Source organism: Papaver somniferum, chromosome 2 (assembly GCF_003573695.1).
Source record: "Papaver somniferum cultivar HN1 chromosome 2, ASM357369v1, whole genome shotgun sequence".
Taxonomy (NCBI): Eukaryota; Viridiplantae; Streptophyta; class Magnoliopsida; order Ranunculales; family Papaveraceae; genus Papaver; species Papaver somniferum.
In genome coordinates, this window is record NC_039359.1 from 218,795,072 (window position 1) to 218,812,438 (window position 17,367).

Sequence of the window (17,367 nt, forward strand, 5' to 3'; positions counted from 1 at the left end):
TTTTCATAACCGTCCCTAGAATCAAATTCCAACGGTAAGATAATTACTAAATTGTAACGCCTTAAAAGCGTTGTAAAATTTAGAAATACACTTTTTGAGTTTCTTTGGCAGGATGCCTTTCCCTTTACCCTTTTAAACATTCATTCACATAACATTGCGCCAAAAGACATTCTCATTCATGAAATCAGGTTCACAAAAATGATCCAGTCATTTACAACAACAAATCTCGTACAACAAAAAAAAATTAACTCTGCAAAAACAATCAAAAGGTGATGTTCTCAGACTACCAAAGTTTTATATAACATGGACATAAATGGTGCACCATCTACATTGGGAATGTATTTGATTGCTTCTTCTCCAGAACGACCTGTTATCATCGTCGAAATTCTGCAGCAAACCAAAGTTAGTATAGGATTTCATCGATCGATGTACACGGAGAACGAAACCGAAGTATCTAACCTAGATAAGGGTGCCTCACTGTAGAGTGAAATTCGAATAAAAGAATTCCTAGAACCAAATTATCAGCATCTCAGGTTGGCTCAAATCGTTTTTTACTGAAAATAACTAAACAAATGGCATCTTAACTTACATACTCAGTTCATGGTTACGAGAAAATGACCAAACCAAATAGGGCATAACAGTAAATAGTAATGGGACAGGGATGGAGGAATAAATACTCAGTTTATGGGTTTGCATTTCTAGTTTGTGTTATGCCTTTGGAGGAGTTCTAACTCACCCCAATTAGAACATTTGGGATAATGCCCATACCGTTGGCACATGGCACCAAAATTTCCATCGAGCTCCCAGTATGCTGCCACATTTACTATCACTTAACCAAGTAATCAAACGAGTTGGATATAAGTTTGGTAAGATACCTCGAGTCCTTCATTGTTTCGGTTTGGTAGCAGTACTGCAACTTTAGCACTTATTTCCCATATTTGCGCTACCAATAACCACCATCTATACTTTACACTCTGTTTGAACAACAATGAAGTGATTGCAAATGAACTACTAAGAAAAACATTTTCCATATGCGAAGTTTTTACATGAATAACAAGATTCCAGATCTCAATGCATGTTGGGTCATCATTTTTGAACAACGAAGCAGAATCTTGGTTACCAAACCTATCAAAATGAGTCTGTGCAGGTTCCACCACAAGGACCAGTATTGCCCATCTCCCAGAAGTTATCCTAATGAAGGCATAACAAGGAAAAAAAGTATACGGGAGCTCAACATACTACTAGCAGTCTCATTTTTGAATCGCATATTCTCATGTTACAAAGAATTGTTATACCTATACTATTCTTTATTCCATTCATTCTGAAATGGAATCGCGCACAACAATCATGTTATAGAGAGATAGAGAGGTAGAGAGAGTTATACCATCCAGAGAGAAGGAAATTGAGCAAGGTCATGATGTAAGGAACACCAGAGAATTGTCGATTCCCTTTGGTTTTTCTGATTCTACGGAATGTCACTCTGCAAGTTATGAAGAAATAGAAATAGATTGAAATTATTGGTCAAAATAAATTACTAAGAGGAATTGACGATCACCATTGGTGTCTGTAAAACAAGAAATATGATAATTCAAGAAACCTAATTAAGCAAACATGAAAAGTAATTAACCCAAAATTTGTTTTTAGAATCCGAAAGAAGACATTAATGTCTAAATTCTCTAAGACCTTAATGAAATTTCTCAGCCCTTTAATGGACAAGATCAAAAGAACATAGGGAGAGAGATAACTTACAGTGGAGACAAGAAGAGAAACAGAGCAGTTGCATTCCCTGTTTCAGAGAGACATCATACTCCAAAATTAACGAAATCAACAAAGAAAACCACATACACAAATAACAAAAAGAAGGAAGCAATTTAGCTAATGATTGAATTTTTATAAACCTACCATAGATTCCAAAGACGAAACGGAGGATATTCATAATTGATTAATGATTAATCTTCCTGCTCTTGTTTAATTGAGAAAGATGATGATGAAGAAGATGAAGAAACGAAATTGAAGAAGTAAGTAAAACCATCAAGAAACACACTCTGTAAAGAAAGAAACGAGAAACTTTCAAGAAAATTTTTACTCTCAAGATCAAACTGAAGAGCTTTACCTCTTTTGCATATCCCATATGTGGCTTGGAGCCACAAGCTTGTTGAACTATTTGTTTGGACCAATTTTTTTTAATCTTCGCCGCCGACTTCTGTTTCAAAACAAAACAATAATAACAAATGATGATTACTGTGAGCCTTGCACTAGTGGGTAAATGATGAAAGGGATAATAAGAACATGGATAAATAGACAGTTGCAGAAGTACATGACTATGACTTCTATCTCCCAGGAAAGAGCAATGGGGATATTATTTCTCCTTCGATTCCTAAAGTGCATCTCCAGGTAATGAAAACAATATTATTTCTATTGGGTGTAAATTTACCTTTACATTTGGGATAATGTCCATACCCAAAAACGTAAAACATACCCAAATTAGTAATGGATTACTTGGTGATAGTAAGTTACTAGCGATCGATGATTATGAGCACGCAAGTTAGCGAATGATCCTGCGATTATATGAACCTAATTGCCAATACCAGCAATATGCACCTGGCTTAACACGCATTCATATCATATATAGGATTTAAAAAAATGACATGTCAGAAACTTAAGTACAGGACGTTAGAACTGGTGGCGAGGAAACTGTGGAACCATCAGAAGAAAGGTCCCATCTCAATGACTATAAAGAGCAATAACGGAATGCAACAATTGATCGTAATATGTGATTCACCGGCACCTGGTGTTTAGATATGGATGCAACAATTTAAAAGTGTAGGATAATAAAGATTAAGGTTTTCTCTTTTCCTTTTCCTCACTGAACAGATACTTAGTAAGTTAAGTAATAATTAATATCAGTAAATAAATAATTGGTATTACGAATCTACAAAAAGGTCATTATTGCTAACATGTTCCTATGCATCTTGATTTGATTTTATCAGCATCAAAATATCCAAGTGGGGTTTGCTTGTGGCGCTACAAAGCAGTAATTACCAATTATTTCGTTCCCATGTTAGGATCACAAATTAAAGGCAAAGATCATTACTTATACTATATGGCAATGTGAACGAATATTTGGATGGAGTGAAATTGAGAGAAGAATTTTGTTTTACATTCTTTAGTCACATTCAGTAGGTGGGGGAGTAAATTATTTACTTATGAATTCACATTGAGTAGAAGGTTTGTGTAGATATGGCACAGTGAACAATTGCCATATTTTGAAAAAATTCAAAAGGAGTAACAAAAGAACTAACCATGAATAAGTGAACGAAATACCAAAAATATTTGCAGGTCTGCTAAAATTTGAACATAAGCACACATTGTACCAAGTAAACAAACAGGTGATGTACATGCTACCACAAGTTCTCAGTTTATAAGGGTAAACAAAACCACAAGTTCCCAGTCTAATAAGCGGTAAACAAATTGACTAATGTAAGCAAGTAAACAAAATCACAAGTTCCCAGTCTAATAAGGGTAAACAAATTGACTAATGTAAGCAAGTAAACAAATAATCCATTCAACCAAGTATGAGCTTCACATCTAGCATGCATGTGCCCTTAATCATGTAATACAAAATTATATCAACTCAAAATTATCAAACTCAATCAATAGTATTCTCTAATTGAACCGGAGAAATAACAAATTTCACCTCAAAATCGAGCAAATTAATTTGATTTTCCCGACATAAACCTTCAATTGTTCATTTCAAACAGCAAACTGGAAAAATTCAAAGGGATTTAGAAAGAAATTCTTACCCTAAGTTGCACGATGAAAACCTGCTGGATTTGAACGAGTTAGCGGAGACGGAGAAGAAATTGAAGATTTCACATAAGCAGTTTCTCTTTAATTTAGGGTTTGCAAAAACACATTCTTCTCAGTGTGCTTATGAGCAGAAGAGGATTCGAGGAAGAAGATGATTTGGTTACAGATCTGGGAGGAGGAAACTACGCATTCCTTTTCTGTCTCTTTACTTCGATTAAAAAGTGGGGCTATGTTTCACTGATGTGGGGAGCAAAATAGCTAACTTACCGACGACATAATACTAGAGACGGCTAAGAAAATTATTGGGATGTTTCGTGCCCACCGTCCCAAAAACACACTACTAGGGACGGCTAATAAAAAATTATTGGGACGTTTTGTACCCACCGTCCCAAAAACACATCACTAGGGACGGTTAGAGGGGTACGTCCCAACTACAATTTTTTAGGGATGTTTTGTTGAGCAATGGCTATCCCTAGAAGCCTTCTTTTTTGTAGTGACACTCTTACATTAGGCCTTGGCACAAAAAACTCCAAAGCTGTTGTATTTGTTTTTGAATCAGAAAATATGAAGTTATCCGTGGATCGCTTATGGCCGTCGGAAATTCCATTAGGAGAAGTTAACAGAAAGCTCGTGCGCGGTTTGAACGGGTGCGAGATAGCTCGAAAAGGGTGCATCACTTTCTATGTATTTGCGAAGGTGAACGTTATTGGGTTCTCGCGTGCTCAAAACTGATTACCTGAGTTTTGTTCTTTCATGGAAGAAGATGAATCAGCCATCCTTGATATGTTCATCCGATTGGCGTTGAGGGAGTGCAGAATTAAGGAGACTGAACTCTTGAAGTTGCAGGGGATTGTTGTGTTATTGGTTCTGCAATCTGGAAAAGTCCCTCTTCCACTTGATAAATATTATTTTCTTTTAGCATCTATGGAAATTTGTTCGCATTATTTATTTATTTATATATTCATTGTATAAAGGTGATTCCCACTCATTAAGAATCTAGTACTCGGATACAAAAATGTATTATTACATGGAAAAGATCTAGCGGCGGTAGTACATCAAGAAAATTCATAGAATATAAGCACAAGACCTCCTATAATGAAAAGCTTATTAGGAGAGGCGCTAATTGTCCGCAAAGGTGATGGTGTTTGCCTGAAAAGATTCATTGATATAGTCCACCACTACCTCCACTATTCAGATAGATGTTTATGTTTATTGTAACCATGATCAGCCCTTTTAATTATGTGCTATTTGTGATTTGCTATGACTTTGGCAAACTCGTGCGCATCTGCAACTGGTACTATTTTATCCGCATAACCGTGAACAATCAACACCCTACACAAATTTGCATGAAAGTTAAGCACTTTCATTGTCCAGAAAAAAGAAATTCAATTGCATATCTATTGACTCATACTAACATGAAAAATGCAGAATACATGTGCATGATTTTAAGATAGAGCGTACATCCACCTGCAATCTTTTCCAATTGACAAGCATAATGCACCCATATCAATAGCGCGGCGTTCCATCAAACTCTCTTTCATCAGGCGATACTGGAAATTTCCTGCAATAGATATAATCAGATCACACCTTATTTGATATCAGTGCACAAATCCAAAAATCGAAAGATAAAAAATTGATGGGACTGACATATTCTAATCATGTATGGACTATGAAAATTCGAAACCAGCGGCAGACGCTGGGAATTACCATCTTTGCCTTTTACATCAATAAATCCATCTTTCTCAATTCTTTCCATATAATCTTTACCCAAGCGTTCTGCAATGCCTTCAAATCATAGCGTCCGGACACATTTACGACTGTTTGTACATCATGATACTTTGAAGCATATATGAGCACCACATCTCCTCCTGTGAAAAGCTCATTCAGTAACAATATTTCGAAGAAGCGGGAACATATAGCAATCTGGAAGACGGAATTAGATAATGTTCAACTATAGATCGATGAACATTATGTAAATATGTAAACCACATTACATCTGATAACATCCCCTGACTTCGAAATGGTTATGGTGTAATAACTTGTACATAAGCAAAGAAAAGCACTTGCCTTTACTATGCCCAACAAGCGCACCTACGACACGCTTCATTCCAAAAAAGTGTAGAACTATCGAACGCAAATCATCAGCCTCCTTGATGTATTCATCATGTTGTGTACCTTCACTTCCCCTAAAAATTGTACAACAAATTCAATACAAATTGGTTATGCCTTCTTTAATTTCTAAATATCAAGGGCTTTTGTGCATGATAGACAGATTAATGATGGTATCTTAATACCGGCGGAACTTATTGATTCTAGAAAGAGAGAAGATAAACCAGGTATCTTGTGCAAAGTGGATTTTTAAAAAGCCTTTGATAACGTCAATTGGGGTTGTATTGACAAGGTGCTTGATTACTGTGGTTTTGGTCATGTGTGGAGGAGTTGGATTAAGTGGTGTGTTTCTTTTGCGAGATTCTCCATACTTATCAATGGCGAAGCTTCTTCTATGTTCAGGTCACAAAAAGGGATTCGTCAAGGTGATCCCATCTCCCCTTTCCTCTTTATTTTGGTGGATGAAATCCTCTCTTTGATGCTCAAAAAAGCTGCGGCAAGTGGACTTATCTCTGATTTTCAAGTGGCTCCAGGTGGTACTATTGTTCATCATCTTCAGTTCGCTGATAACCTGGTGGTTTTTCTAGATGACTCAATTGAGCAGGTAACTAATTTAAAACATATTCTTTTTGCTTTTGAATTAGTATCAGGCTTAAGAGTTAATTTTCGAAAAAGCGCTATTGTTGGTATTGGTTCTTATCATAATGGCGTTATGTGTGCTGATTCTTTTGGTTGCAATCATGCTAAGGTACCCATAAATTATTTAGGCATACCGTTGGGCAGTAAATCCAAAAGTAAGCCTATTTGGGACATAATCATCCAAAGAATCCAGCAGAAACTTTCTACTTGGAAAAAAATACCTTTCAAAAGGACAAAGATTGTTGTTGGTAAATAGTGTTTTGGCTAGCTTGCCAATTTATTATCTTTCTATGTTTCAAATGTCTGTTTCTGTTATGAAAGAGATTGAAAAAATTATGCGAAACTTTATATGAGGTTCTTCTGCTACAACAAACTTTATATGGGTGATCCCAACAAACTTTATATGGGTTTCTTGGACAAAGGCTACCCTATCTAAGAAAAGAGGAGGAATTGGTGTTAAGAAGTAAAGTTGGTCAATAAATCCTTGCATTGTAAGTGGATACGGAGGTATGGCGCTGAGAAGAACTCTCTCTGGAGGAAGATTGTTTATCAGAAATTTGGAGGTAACTCTAACTCTTTTCTTCCTAATTATACTTCTTAATCAGTGGGTCATAGTCTATGGGAAGGAATTTTAAAATCCATGAGTCATATCGTGCAAAACATTAAGTTTCAAGTGAATAATGGTAGTAATGTTTTGTTTTGGAATGATAGATTGATAGGTCAAGACACTTTGCAAGTCTCTTTTCCTTCTCTATATAAATTTTTTAGGAACAAATACGCTTCTATTAAGGAGTGTGTATCTGCAGACTATGCTTGGAATTTTGATTTCTGTAAAAATCTGAATGTGACGGAACTAGGTGACATTATTACTTTACTTCAGATAATTGGTGAACCTACTTCCATCTTAAGTAACCCTGATTTAGAGGATGATAGAATTTGGGATGCTGGAGGAGATTTTAGTGTATCTAATTGTTATACCTCTTTAGACATCGAGGGAATCCTAAAATTCCTTTGAAAGTCTGTTTTTTGCTTTGGACCCTTTGTTATAAAGGTGCTCCCACTTTGGATTATTTAGTTAAGGCTGGAAAGGCAGATTCAGATATATGATGTTTCTGTAATGTGGCAACAGAGACAAATATGCATTTTTTTCTTCATTGTTCGGAAACTACAAGGGTATGGAACTATTTCTTATCTTCTTTTGATCATGATTGGGTATTTGCGGAAAGTGTTAAAGTTTTTCTATGGGAATGGCCTAATAAAAAAGGTTGAAATATGAAGAAGAAATTATGGGTTTTTTTCCATTTGCAGTCTGGTGGACGATTTGGCAAGAAAGAAATGCCAGATTGTATGGCGGAAGGAGGAGAAATTTTGATCAACTTATTATTGCGATAAAGTGTACCCTCTTTAACTGGGCTATGCCTTTTAAGATTTTTGATGGATACTCTTTAAGCACTGTTATTTGTAATTGGGAGTCATTGATCAGCAATTGCTAATTACTAGCTTTTTGTTTTTTCTTTTGGAAATTGTCACTTCTGGTGACCTTTGTCTCTTAATATAATTTGCCCTTTCTGTGTCAAAAAAAAAAAATTCAATAGAAAGGTTAGCTGAACTACTCATTATAATCACCATGAACATAAATAAGTATCTGCAAGTCAGATTGAAAGAACATACCCTGTCCCAGAAAAATCAAACCGGAATACACTAATTCTTGCCTTGTTAAAGCCTCGGCTAAGTTCGTGTTAATCCCTGAAACCTTATGTGATCGAAATCCATGGCACAAGATGACAACTTTTGTAGAACCGGTTTCGTGTAAGATGCCAACAAGATTTTCACCATACTTGTTCTTTACAATAACTGTTTGTTCCTCAACAATAACAGATGATGATTGAGCGGCCATTAAGAGAAAGATGATGACGAAGAGTGGTGATGTAATGGGGATACTAATACCAGAAAATCATCTAAAATCTTTTGATATAACCCTATATATAAACTATATACTCCCTCCGTCCCACTATTAAGTGACCTAGTTCAAATTTGCACAATTTTTAAGGCAAGCAAGGAGAAAAGTATTTTTAAGCATTTTTTACAATTATACCCTTATGGATAATAAATAGTGAAATTTGAAATGATTTATCTCTCAAACTACACCACTGATGTTCGCAATCTTCGTACCATTGAAAAGCATTTTAAAACACCTACGTAACGAATATAAACATGACTATCAAATTATGCATATTTCTTATAATAAATTAAAAGGATAATTTTAGAAATATCACCTTGTTTAGTGATATAGGTCACTTAATGGTGGAAAAAAATCTAAAATTAATCACTTATTAGTGGGACGGAGGAAGTATATACCTGTTGTAAAATAATTGTATTGATTAGGTAGCAAAAATAGTTCTCCAGCATGTATTTATACAGTTTCAAGAGTCTTATCAAAAAAGGAAACACAACAAACTAAGGAAATAAAATAGAAAATACTTAACATCTGGCATGACAGAATTGAGTTACTAAATCGATTTAATGTTTGGCCTTACTCGTTTTTTAATATGATTGTTCTTGTAAAAGGAGGAGATAGAGAAGGAGACACAAAATAGAGGGAAAGAAGAGAGAGAGAAATTTCATTAATCATCTATTAATCAGTAGTATATACAAACATTAGAGCCTCTATTTATAGGGCTGGACACAAGGGCATTCCAGTAATAAATAAGATTTACTCTAGATATTCTTAACTTAATTACACGTTTATAACACTCCCCCGGATGACATTGTGTTTAAGTTAATTGCCTCGTTAAAACCTTGTCAGGAAACCCCAAAAGGACAAAACCTGATCGAAGGGAAAAGAGTACAATTGTGAGTAAACTTATAACGAAGCTGGACATGCATATGTTACCTCATTAAAACCTTGACAAGGAAACCCCAGTGGGACAAAACCTTGACGAAGGAAAAAGATTACAACGTGATATCCCAGTAAAATACCTTTTACTATGATGCTCCCCCTGATAAGTACTTCGGTGAAATCCTGGCTTGCAAATCTTCGAGTCGACACTTTCCCGATTTCGATGAACGAATTTCTTGAATGCTAGAGATAGTAATGATTTCGTGAGAAATCTTCCAGTTGATGAAGACTTATTTTGTGTTAGTCTTCTAATAGTAGTGTTCTCGAGTCTTCATGCTTCTTTCAAATAATTAAGTACTTGTGTCTTGGGTTGCTGATTTCTTGGAGATGATTTCCAGAAATAGTTGATGTAGTTTCTTCAACAAAGTGCCAAGATATGAATACCTTATCATACGTGAACAAAAATCATATTTAGAAGTAAATCCAAATTCTCAGGAGATGATTAAGTTGATTTGGTTTAATCAAATGTGGGCATCCACTAAACAAACAAAATTTATACAACTCCCCCTTGGATGACCATCAGTTGAATTAAATTACCTCACTAAAACCTTGCCAGTAAAACCCAATGGGAAAATTTTTGGACGAAGGAAAAAGAGCACAATATCAACATTTCAAAAAATATTAACGTCGGTAAGATGTTGCCTTGTTAAAACCTTTTCATGAAAATTACATGGGACAGAACCTGAAACGAAGGGAAAAGAGTACAACTTTTGACGTGTTTATCGATGCTAACCCAACTATATGAGTTTTTCAAAAAATAAGCATCAAAATAATAACTCTAGTCTACCTCAAAGAAGAGTTTAAGCTAGCATAATTCTAACTACAGATTTAAGGAAAAAAAGAAAAAAAAATGAATATATGCTGCTAAAGCGTGGATTTATGTGTTTTTAAGGACTCCTCAAGAGACCTATAATGTTGATATCATCAACTAACTAATCCGGATTTTTGGTTTTGACCAATTTTCTAAAAACACATAAAGGATTGTTAAAACCTAACACAATCGAGAAAGGTGGTTGTCTGAATACAGTAAAACCTCTATAAAAGAATACTCTATAAGGGAATAAACTCCATAAATGAATAAAAAATTCTGGTCCGAATTTGGCTTAATCTTTGTAAAATTTACTTCTATATAAGAATAAACTCCATATAAGAATAATTTTATATGGTCCCAAAAATATTCTGAAACAGAGGTTATATTGTATAATTTGAATCCTCTAAGGATTACAAATTTGAATATGTTCTCAGTCACATTTTTGTGTAAATGAAATATGACCACGCCAAAAGCATTATACATAGAGAACAAAAATTTATTAAATCACAATCCTAGGGTCTGAGCAAAAATGAAACCCTTAAAGTCGTTTTTACAACGAAAAATTTCTCGTATAATGCATTATGACTACACTAGCCTGTAATTAATAGGCTTGGCATTTTTAAAGTGTTATATTTCGGATCCAAAAGTTGTGTCAATCGAGAAATTAATCCAACCTAATTTGGATTATATGCCAACCAATCACATATGTCGATTTTCTCTGCAGAGGGGTTCAAAACCACCATTATTTATTTCAGTAGTTACTTTAAATGAATATTCGACAGTATATTAACTAATTACGACCCCACAAAATTCTCAAGTGTATGCATATCTTAAAAAAAATCATAGGATTGCTAGTACCAGCGCCCACGGGCATTATAATCTCCTCCTCTTCAAATGAGAAGATAATAACATTGAGAATGTGAATCGTGTTTTTGGTACACTCAAATGGAGCACTACCAGTAGCATATTATGGAACACTACTTATTTTACTAGATGTGACTGGATTTTCCTCTTAAAGATGCAAACGCTTATGTAAAAGCAAATGTGATACTTCACGCCTAGTCAATAGCAGCCTTTTTCAATTTGATCATGATGGGAGAGAAACTGATATAACATTCAAGTTAATTAACACCTGGTAGTGTATAGTCTCCCCCTAATTATGGCGGAAATATTTTCATCTTATAAAAATGAAAAATAAATTTCGTAAAGTATTATCCGATTGATTCGAGGACATATACTCATAGTAAATTCTGGATGTTAAGAATACCAGTTTGAACAGTAGATATTGACTCCATGAGCCATAAAAAAAATTTGTCCAAAATTGTAATCTACTGAAGATATAAATTGAATACCAAATATGGATTTTATTGGTTACAACCAAAACATATAAAATATGCAAAGATATTTCCAAAAAAAAAATTGTAACCTATAGGGACAACAAGATAATGATTCATAATGAGAATTTTGGACACTCCTTTTTCAAAAGAAATTAAATCAAGATCAATTTAGTCACTTCTAGGACTAATGATATAGACTAACAAGTCGGGTGCACCCATTGATATTTTGTGTCCTACCGTGTTCCAACTACAAGTGGAACAATTTCAAAAAAAAAATTTGGAGATTTACCATAAGGAAAAGAAAAAAGAAATGCTCAATTTCTCTCACGAACGCAAAAATTCCTCGTTTAATTGGTGTTTGCAATTGCTTTATCCCTTTAGGATATATAGGGAAAAATCACACCAATTGGCTTATATGATTCTTTTTAAGAAGATAAAGAAATCACTTGTCATTGAATTTAGAAAAATCCATGGTTTCCAATAGGAAATAGAAACCGACGGTATTGGTAGAAAGAACCAAACTATTTTGGCATCTCATATAAGCAATAGAGAAAAAAAAGATACCAGTTCGTTTTTACGATTCATGAAAATCATATTGAAGGAGAAAGAAATAAAATGTTGCGCTTTTAGTCATCGCATAAGGACAATCCACTTTGTAGTTAAACAAATGGTTTCTTGTAAAGGGATAGAAACCAGATAAAAAAATAAAATAAATCATATGATCTTCATCAAATAGACGAAGATGCCAAAATTAATTGGCCGTAGGTTTTTCAACCATGCATATGATTAACTACCGTAAAGGTAGCTAAATCGCGATGACACCAATATTTGGTGATTACAGTTTCATTAAAGGAATAGAAACCGTATACCATCTTTTGATGAATCTTTTTTTCTATAATAAAAATCAAATTTATTATCAGATTTCTTTTTTTTCTATAATAGGGAAAATCAGAGGAAAAAAAATCAAATTTATTACCAAATTTATATGGAGTTGTTAGACAATAACCTTGGAAAAAAAATTACCGAGCATAAAAGCCCGTAGAAACTTACCTTAGCTCTGGTTGCACACGAAACATATGAGTTTATGAAGATATAACATAGTGGCGGAAGATATAAAATACTGCCGGCCGATGGACCTAGAGAGGCTTTCGGACGTTCACTCAATCCATGTAACAAATACTAAAGAATCATCTTCATTATCGTTTTCTTCAGATAGTCATTAAACGAGAATATGTACCCAAACACTTTCTATGATTTTATAAGTAAAAAAAGAAAAGGATACATAACTTCATGAATGAAAATAAAATAAATAAAGATGTAATCTTTTCAATATCCAACCACTTCCAAATAGTGGAAGAATAGGATTACGTTTAGATTTTCTATGAATAAAATAATTCGTGTCATAAAACTGAAAAGGGAAATAAAAATTAGGCATGTATTGATCACGCAACAAATAAAACCCAGACGTTTATTCCTCTTGTAAAACTTTGCTTTGCCTATTAATAAAGACAAATCGATGAAGGGGATAACATAAACAAAACTAAAGAAATCAGTGATTAGAGCGACGTGCATGATAGGTCTTGTAAAAGGAGAAGATAGAAAAGGAGACACAAAATAGAGGGAAGAAGAGAGAGAGAAATTCTATTAATCAGTAGTATATACAAACATTAGAGCCTCTATTTATAGAGCTGGACACAAGGACATCCCAGTAATAAATAAGATTTACCCTAGATATTATTAACTTAATTACACGTTTGTAACAGTTGTTTTTTTTTATCTCTTTTAAGCTGTCCATGAGCGGGTTCGAATCGGTGACCTCAGTCAGGGCTGGTGGTGGTTATTAGTAGGTTGCGTTGCTTTGCTCTGCATGGTGTCCTTTTTGCAAATTGATTTTATTATTGTATTCTAATCAAAACAACAAACATCCAAATCAAGGTCCTCTATATAGCAGAAATATCTTCTCAGTTTGTCTGTTTTGTCTTGACATTTTATTTTGTAATGTCAAGTTAGCTCCAATGCCTGAGCTCTGATGCCCAGATTGCCTGAGGTTGATTATGGCAATGCACTGCCATGTTTTTTTATCTTTTTTCTTCTGATGGAGCATGTTTTTTGTCTCAAAAAGTAACTCTGTACAGGTTCGACATTGACTGTTGATACTACATGGGTGGGAACATTAGGGCGTTATTGTTATCATCGATTATTTTGCATAGTTGGTTTCGTCAAAGAACTTCACGGAAGCTTAGACAAGTGGGTGTTGCAATATCATATCTTATGGGATGATAGTTTTAGTAGAATTACAGAAAGTGATTTTCATTAAAAGAGAAACATATTAGAGTTTTATACGGCTACATGTGAAACTAACCAGACAACACATGACAGGCTGGACACTGTCCTGACCAATGCAAACTAGACACGTCAGTCGTACACTGACAACAGTAAGTACACTAAAAATGTGTATAGAGTGTAACAACACTGTTATGTAGATAATCGTGTTCTACTAGCCTCCCTCAAACTGAAGAGGAGAAATCACCTTCAGTTTGTTCTTCAGAAAAGCCAACCTTGGTCCTGCAAGTCCCTTTGTAAATATATCAGTCAGTTGTTGAACAGTAGAGATATAAGAAACCCTCAGAGATTTGGACTGCACTAATTCTCTGATAAAATGATAATCTATAGCTAGATGTTTCATTCTGTTGTGGAGAACACGGTTTTAAGTAAGATATATTGAGATTTTATTATCACATGGTAGTTGAGGAGAAGTAGGCAGAAAAATGTACAGGTCCTTGAGAAGCTGACATACCCATAAGATTCTGCAGCTTTGGAAGCCAAACACTTATAATCTGCTTCTGTGGAGCTTCTAGAGACAATTGGTTTCTTTTTAGCAGTCTAAAATATTGGATTGTTGCCAAAGAATACAAAAGCTACTTGTTGATCTTATAATATCTGGGTCACCTCCCCAATTAACATCAATGTAGCCAAAGATAGTTGTAAGTCCTTTATTGAACAATATGTCATGACCCAAAGTCCCTTTGATATATCTGAGTATTCTTTTTGCTTCTGACAAGTGAGTAGTAGTATGTGAGTGCATAAATTGGCATACGTGATTTACAGAGTAAGTGATTTCAGGTCTAGACCAAGTAAGGTATTGCAAAGCCCCCAAAAGTGATCTATACTCAGTTGGATTTTTGAAGCAATTCACCATCTTTTGCAGTTAGTTTGCTACCAGGTTGACAAGGAGAACCCACTCTCTGAACAAAAAGAGAAGTATCGGCTAAGGATGGTTTGAAACCCAGTTGAACAAGTACCTTTAACAATTTTACATACCAGACCTTTCGTGCCTGCTTGAGCCCATAAAGAAACTTATGTAATTTGCATACACAATTGGGTGTTCTTTGTCTTGAAATCCAGGAGGCTGCATCATATAAACTTCTTCTTGTAATTAAGTCACCATGCATAAATGCATTGCTTACATCTATTTGCTTTATATCCAAATTGAAGTTAATTGCTAGAGAGATAACTATCCTAATAGTTGTTGGCTTAACAACAAGACTGAATGTTTCTGTGTAGTCCAATCCTTCCATATGGTTAAATCCTTTAGCTACTAACCTGGATTTGTACTTTTCAATAGTCCCATCTGGTTTATATTTAAGTCTGAAGACCCATTTACATCCAAAAACTTCTGAGACGCACGAGGAGGTACCTTGGTCCATGTATTAGCTTGTTGAAGTGCTTCACGTTCAACAAACATAGAGTTTCTCCACTTAGGAAGTTTATTGGCTTGTGTAAAAAAAGTTGGAACTGGTGGTGAAAATGTTGAAAGTAAAGCTGCAGGTAACACATGTTTGGTGGGAATGAAAGTTTTGGGTTTAAAGATACCATGTTTTGCTCTTGTAGTCATAGAATGTGTTTATGTTAGAGAGTTTGAAGTATCAGAGGTGAAAAAGCGGGGGTCTAACAACCACACCCAATATTTCGCTTAGCAATTTATATGGACTAACTCTAATATACTTTCAAGAGAATCAACAAGACAGACAGACTCAATCTTAAGAAAAGTATATCAAAGAGTTATATCTTTATTTCTCAAAAATTCAATCCGCAATCAAACAAATAGGAATTTTCTAGCCCGATTGAATATAAGAAATAACTTGGACGGTATCAAAAACCAATATCCAAGTGTCAATCAATTTAATCAGCAACCAAAGGTTGGATTCACAATCGATTGAACTTACGCACAACCTGTGATATTTCAATTATATAAACAAATATATTGCGTAAAATAAATAACACATACACTAGAAGTTTTTTTAATGAGGAAACCGCAAATGCAGAAAAACCCCGGGACCTAGTCCATATTTGAACACTACACTGTATTAAGCCCATATAGACACTAACTACTCCAAGCTAACTTCGGACTGGAATGTAGTTGATCCCTGACCAATCTCATAGTGATCAAGGTACAGTTGTGTTCCTTACGCCTCTAGAACCACGCCGGATTCTGTGCACTTGATTCCCTTGGTTGATCACACCCACAACTAAGAGTTGCTACGACCCAAAGTCGAAGAATTGATAAACCAATATGTCTCACACAGAAAAGTCTATTATATAGATAAATATGTGTCCTACAGATAAACCTATGAGTTTTGTTCCGTCTTTTGATAAATCAAGGTGAACAGGAACCAATTGATATACCAGACTTATATTCCCGAAGAACATCCTAGAAATATCAGTCACCTCACAATAATATTAATCGTATGGTAGCGAAACAGATATTGTGGAATCACAAACAATGAGACGAAGATGTATGTGACTACTTTTTATCTTGCCTATCGGAGAAGATAGTACTCAATCACGATAGAAAACAACAAGATCATAGCTTGCAACTACGGAGAAAATAGTTGGGTCTGGCTTCACAATCCCAATGAAGTCTTCAAGTCGTTAACCTACAGGGTTTCATGAAAAACCTAAGGTTAAAGGAAAATCGACTCTAGTCGCAACTAGTATCACACAGGAGATGTGAGGATTAGGTTTCCCAATTGATAGAGTTCTCCTTTATATAGTCTTCAAATAAGGGTTTGCAATCAATGCTACCTTGGATACAAAGCATCCAATATTCACCGTTAGATGAAAACCTGATTAGACTCAAGTTAAAATCTTTCAACTGTTAGATCGAACTTATCTTGTTACACACAAATGAAAAGTGACTTCCTTTAGATATGAGTAACCGTACCTAAACGTATGCACCTTTGTTGGCTCAACATTAGTTAACCGAAGTTAGCCATATGAACACTTTCATATCAACCTTATTCATCTTAACTATAACTAGTTCAAATGACTCAAATGAAACTAGTTCTAGAGTTGTTCAATTGTTTATATTCTCATAGAAGAATACAAGACACAATTGAAGACAAAACCGATTTTGATTCACTCGAATCAAGTCAGAAATTCCCGTACCTGAACCTCATGCCAGTACGTGTACCGGTATGCGTACAAGGTTCCCGGACTTTCACTAAACCAGCCAGTACCCATACGGGTATGAATACCATGGATCCCGAACTTGGATTACATATATGCAAGTACGGATACTATGCTTATACCAATTGTTCTAAACTCTTATTTCAACCATTGAAACATTCTCGGAAGACGGGAATAGCTGTCTCACACAAACTATTAGGTTTAAAGAAATTTTCAAGCGATCGAATGATCAATATGAAACATTCACACAAATCACGTAAGATGTTACCAGGAAATTTTCACATGATTATCTT

The 17,367-nt window shown here is 34.9% G+C and overlaps 1 protein-coding gene and 1 pseudogene across 5 annotated transcripts; both read right to left on the minus strand.

Moving 5' to 3' along the window:
• Positions 1-135: 135 nt before the first annotated feature.
• Positions 136-4,203, minus strand: LOC113354569 (bidirectional sugar transporter SWEET1-like). 5 transcript variants are annotated; one of them, XR_003361957.1, is made up of 7 exons: positions 3,804-4,203; positions 2,114-2,203; positions 1,903-1,958; positions 1,750-1,786; positions 1,385-1,480; positions 876-974; positions 136-387 (listed from the first exon to the last, which is right to left on the minus strand). XR_003361957.1 is itself a non-coding variant. In XM_026597866.1 (7 exons), the coding sequence occupies exons 3-7, from the start codon at positions 1,934-1,936 to the stop codon at positions 968-970; spliced, it is 240 nt and encodes a 79-aa protein (XP_026453651.1). In that variant the 5' UTR covers positions 1,937-1,958; positions 2,114-2,203; positions 3,804-4,203; the 3' UTR covers positions 136-967. The 5 variants fall into 5 exon arrangements, 3 of the variants coding, with proteins under 3 accessions (XP_026453651.1, XP_026453649.1, XP_026453650.1); XM_026597866.1 differs by adding an exon at positions 1,126-1,191 and having other exon boundaries at positions 136-974; XM_026597864.1 differs by having other exon boundaries at positions 876-1,191.
• An 851-nt stretch (positions 4,204-5,054) lies between these two features.
• On the minus strand, positions 5,055-15,500 carry LOC113352885 (annotated as a pseudogene).
• Positions 15,501-17,367: the final 1,867 nt, after the last annotated feature.

Coding starts and splice junctions, on each gene's coding strand:
- LOC113354569 (XM_026597864.1), bottom strand. CDS start 1,936: ATGAATATCCTCCGTTTCGTCTTTGGAATCTATG. Junction 1,787..1,902: donor TTTCGTCTTTGGAATCTATG/GTAGGTTTATAA, acceptor TCTCTGAAACAG/GGAATGCAACTGCTCTGTTT. Junction 1,192..1,384: donor AATTTCCTTCTCTCTGGATG/GTATAACTCTCT, acceptor TGCCTTCATTAG/GATAACTTCTGGGAGATGGG.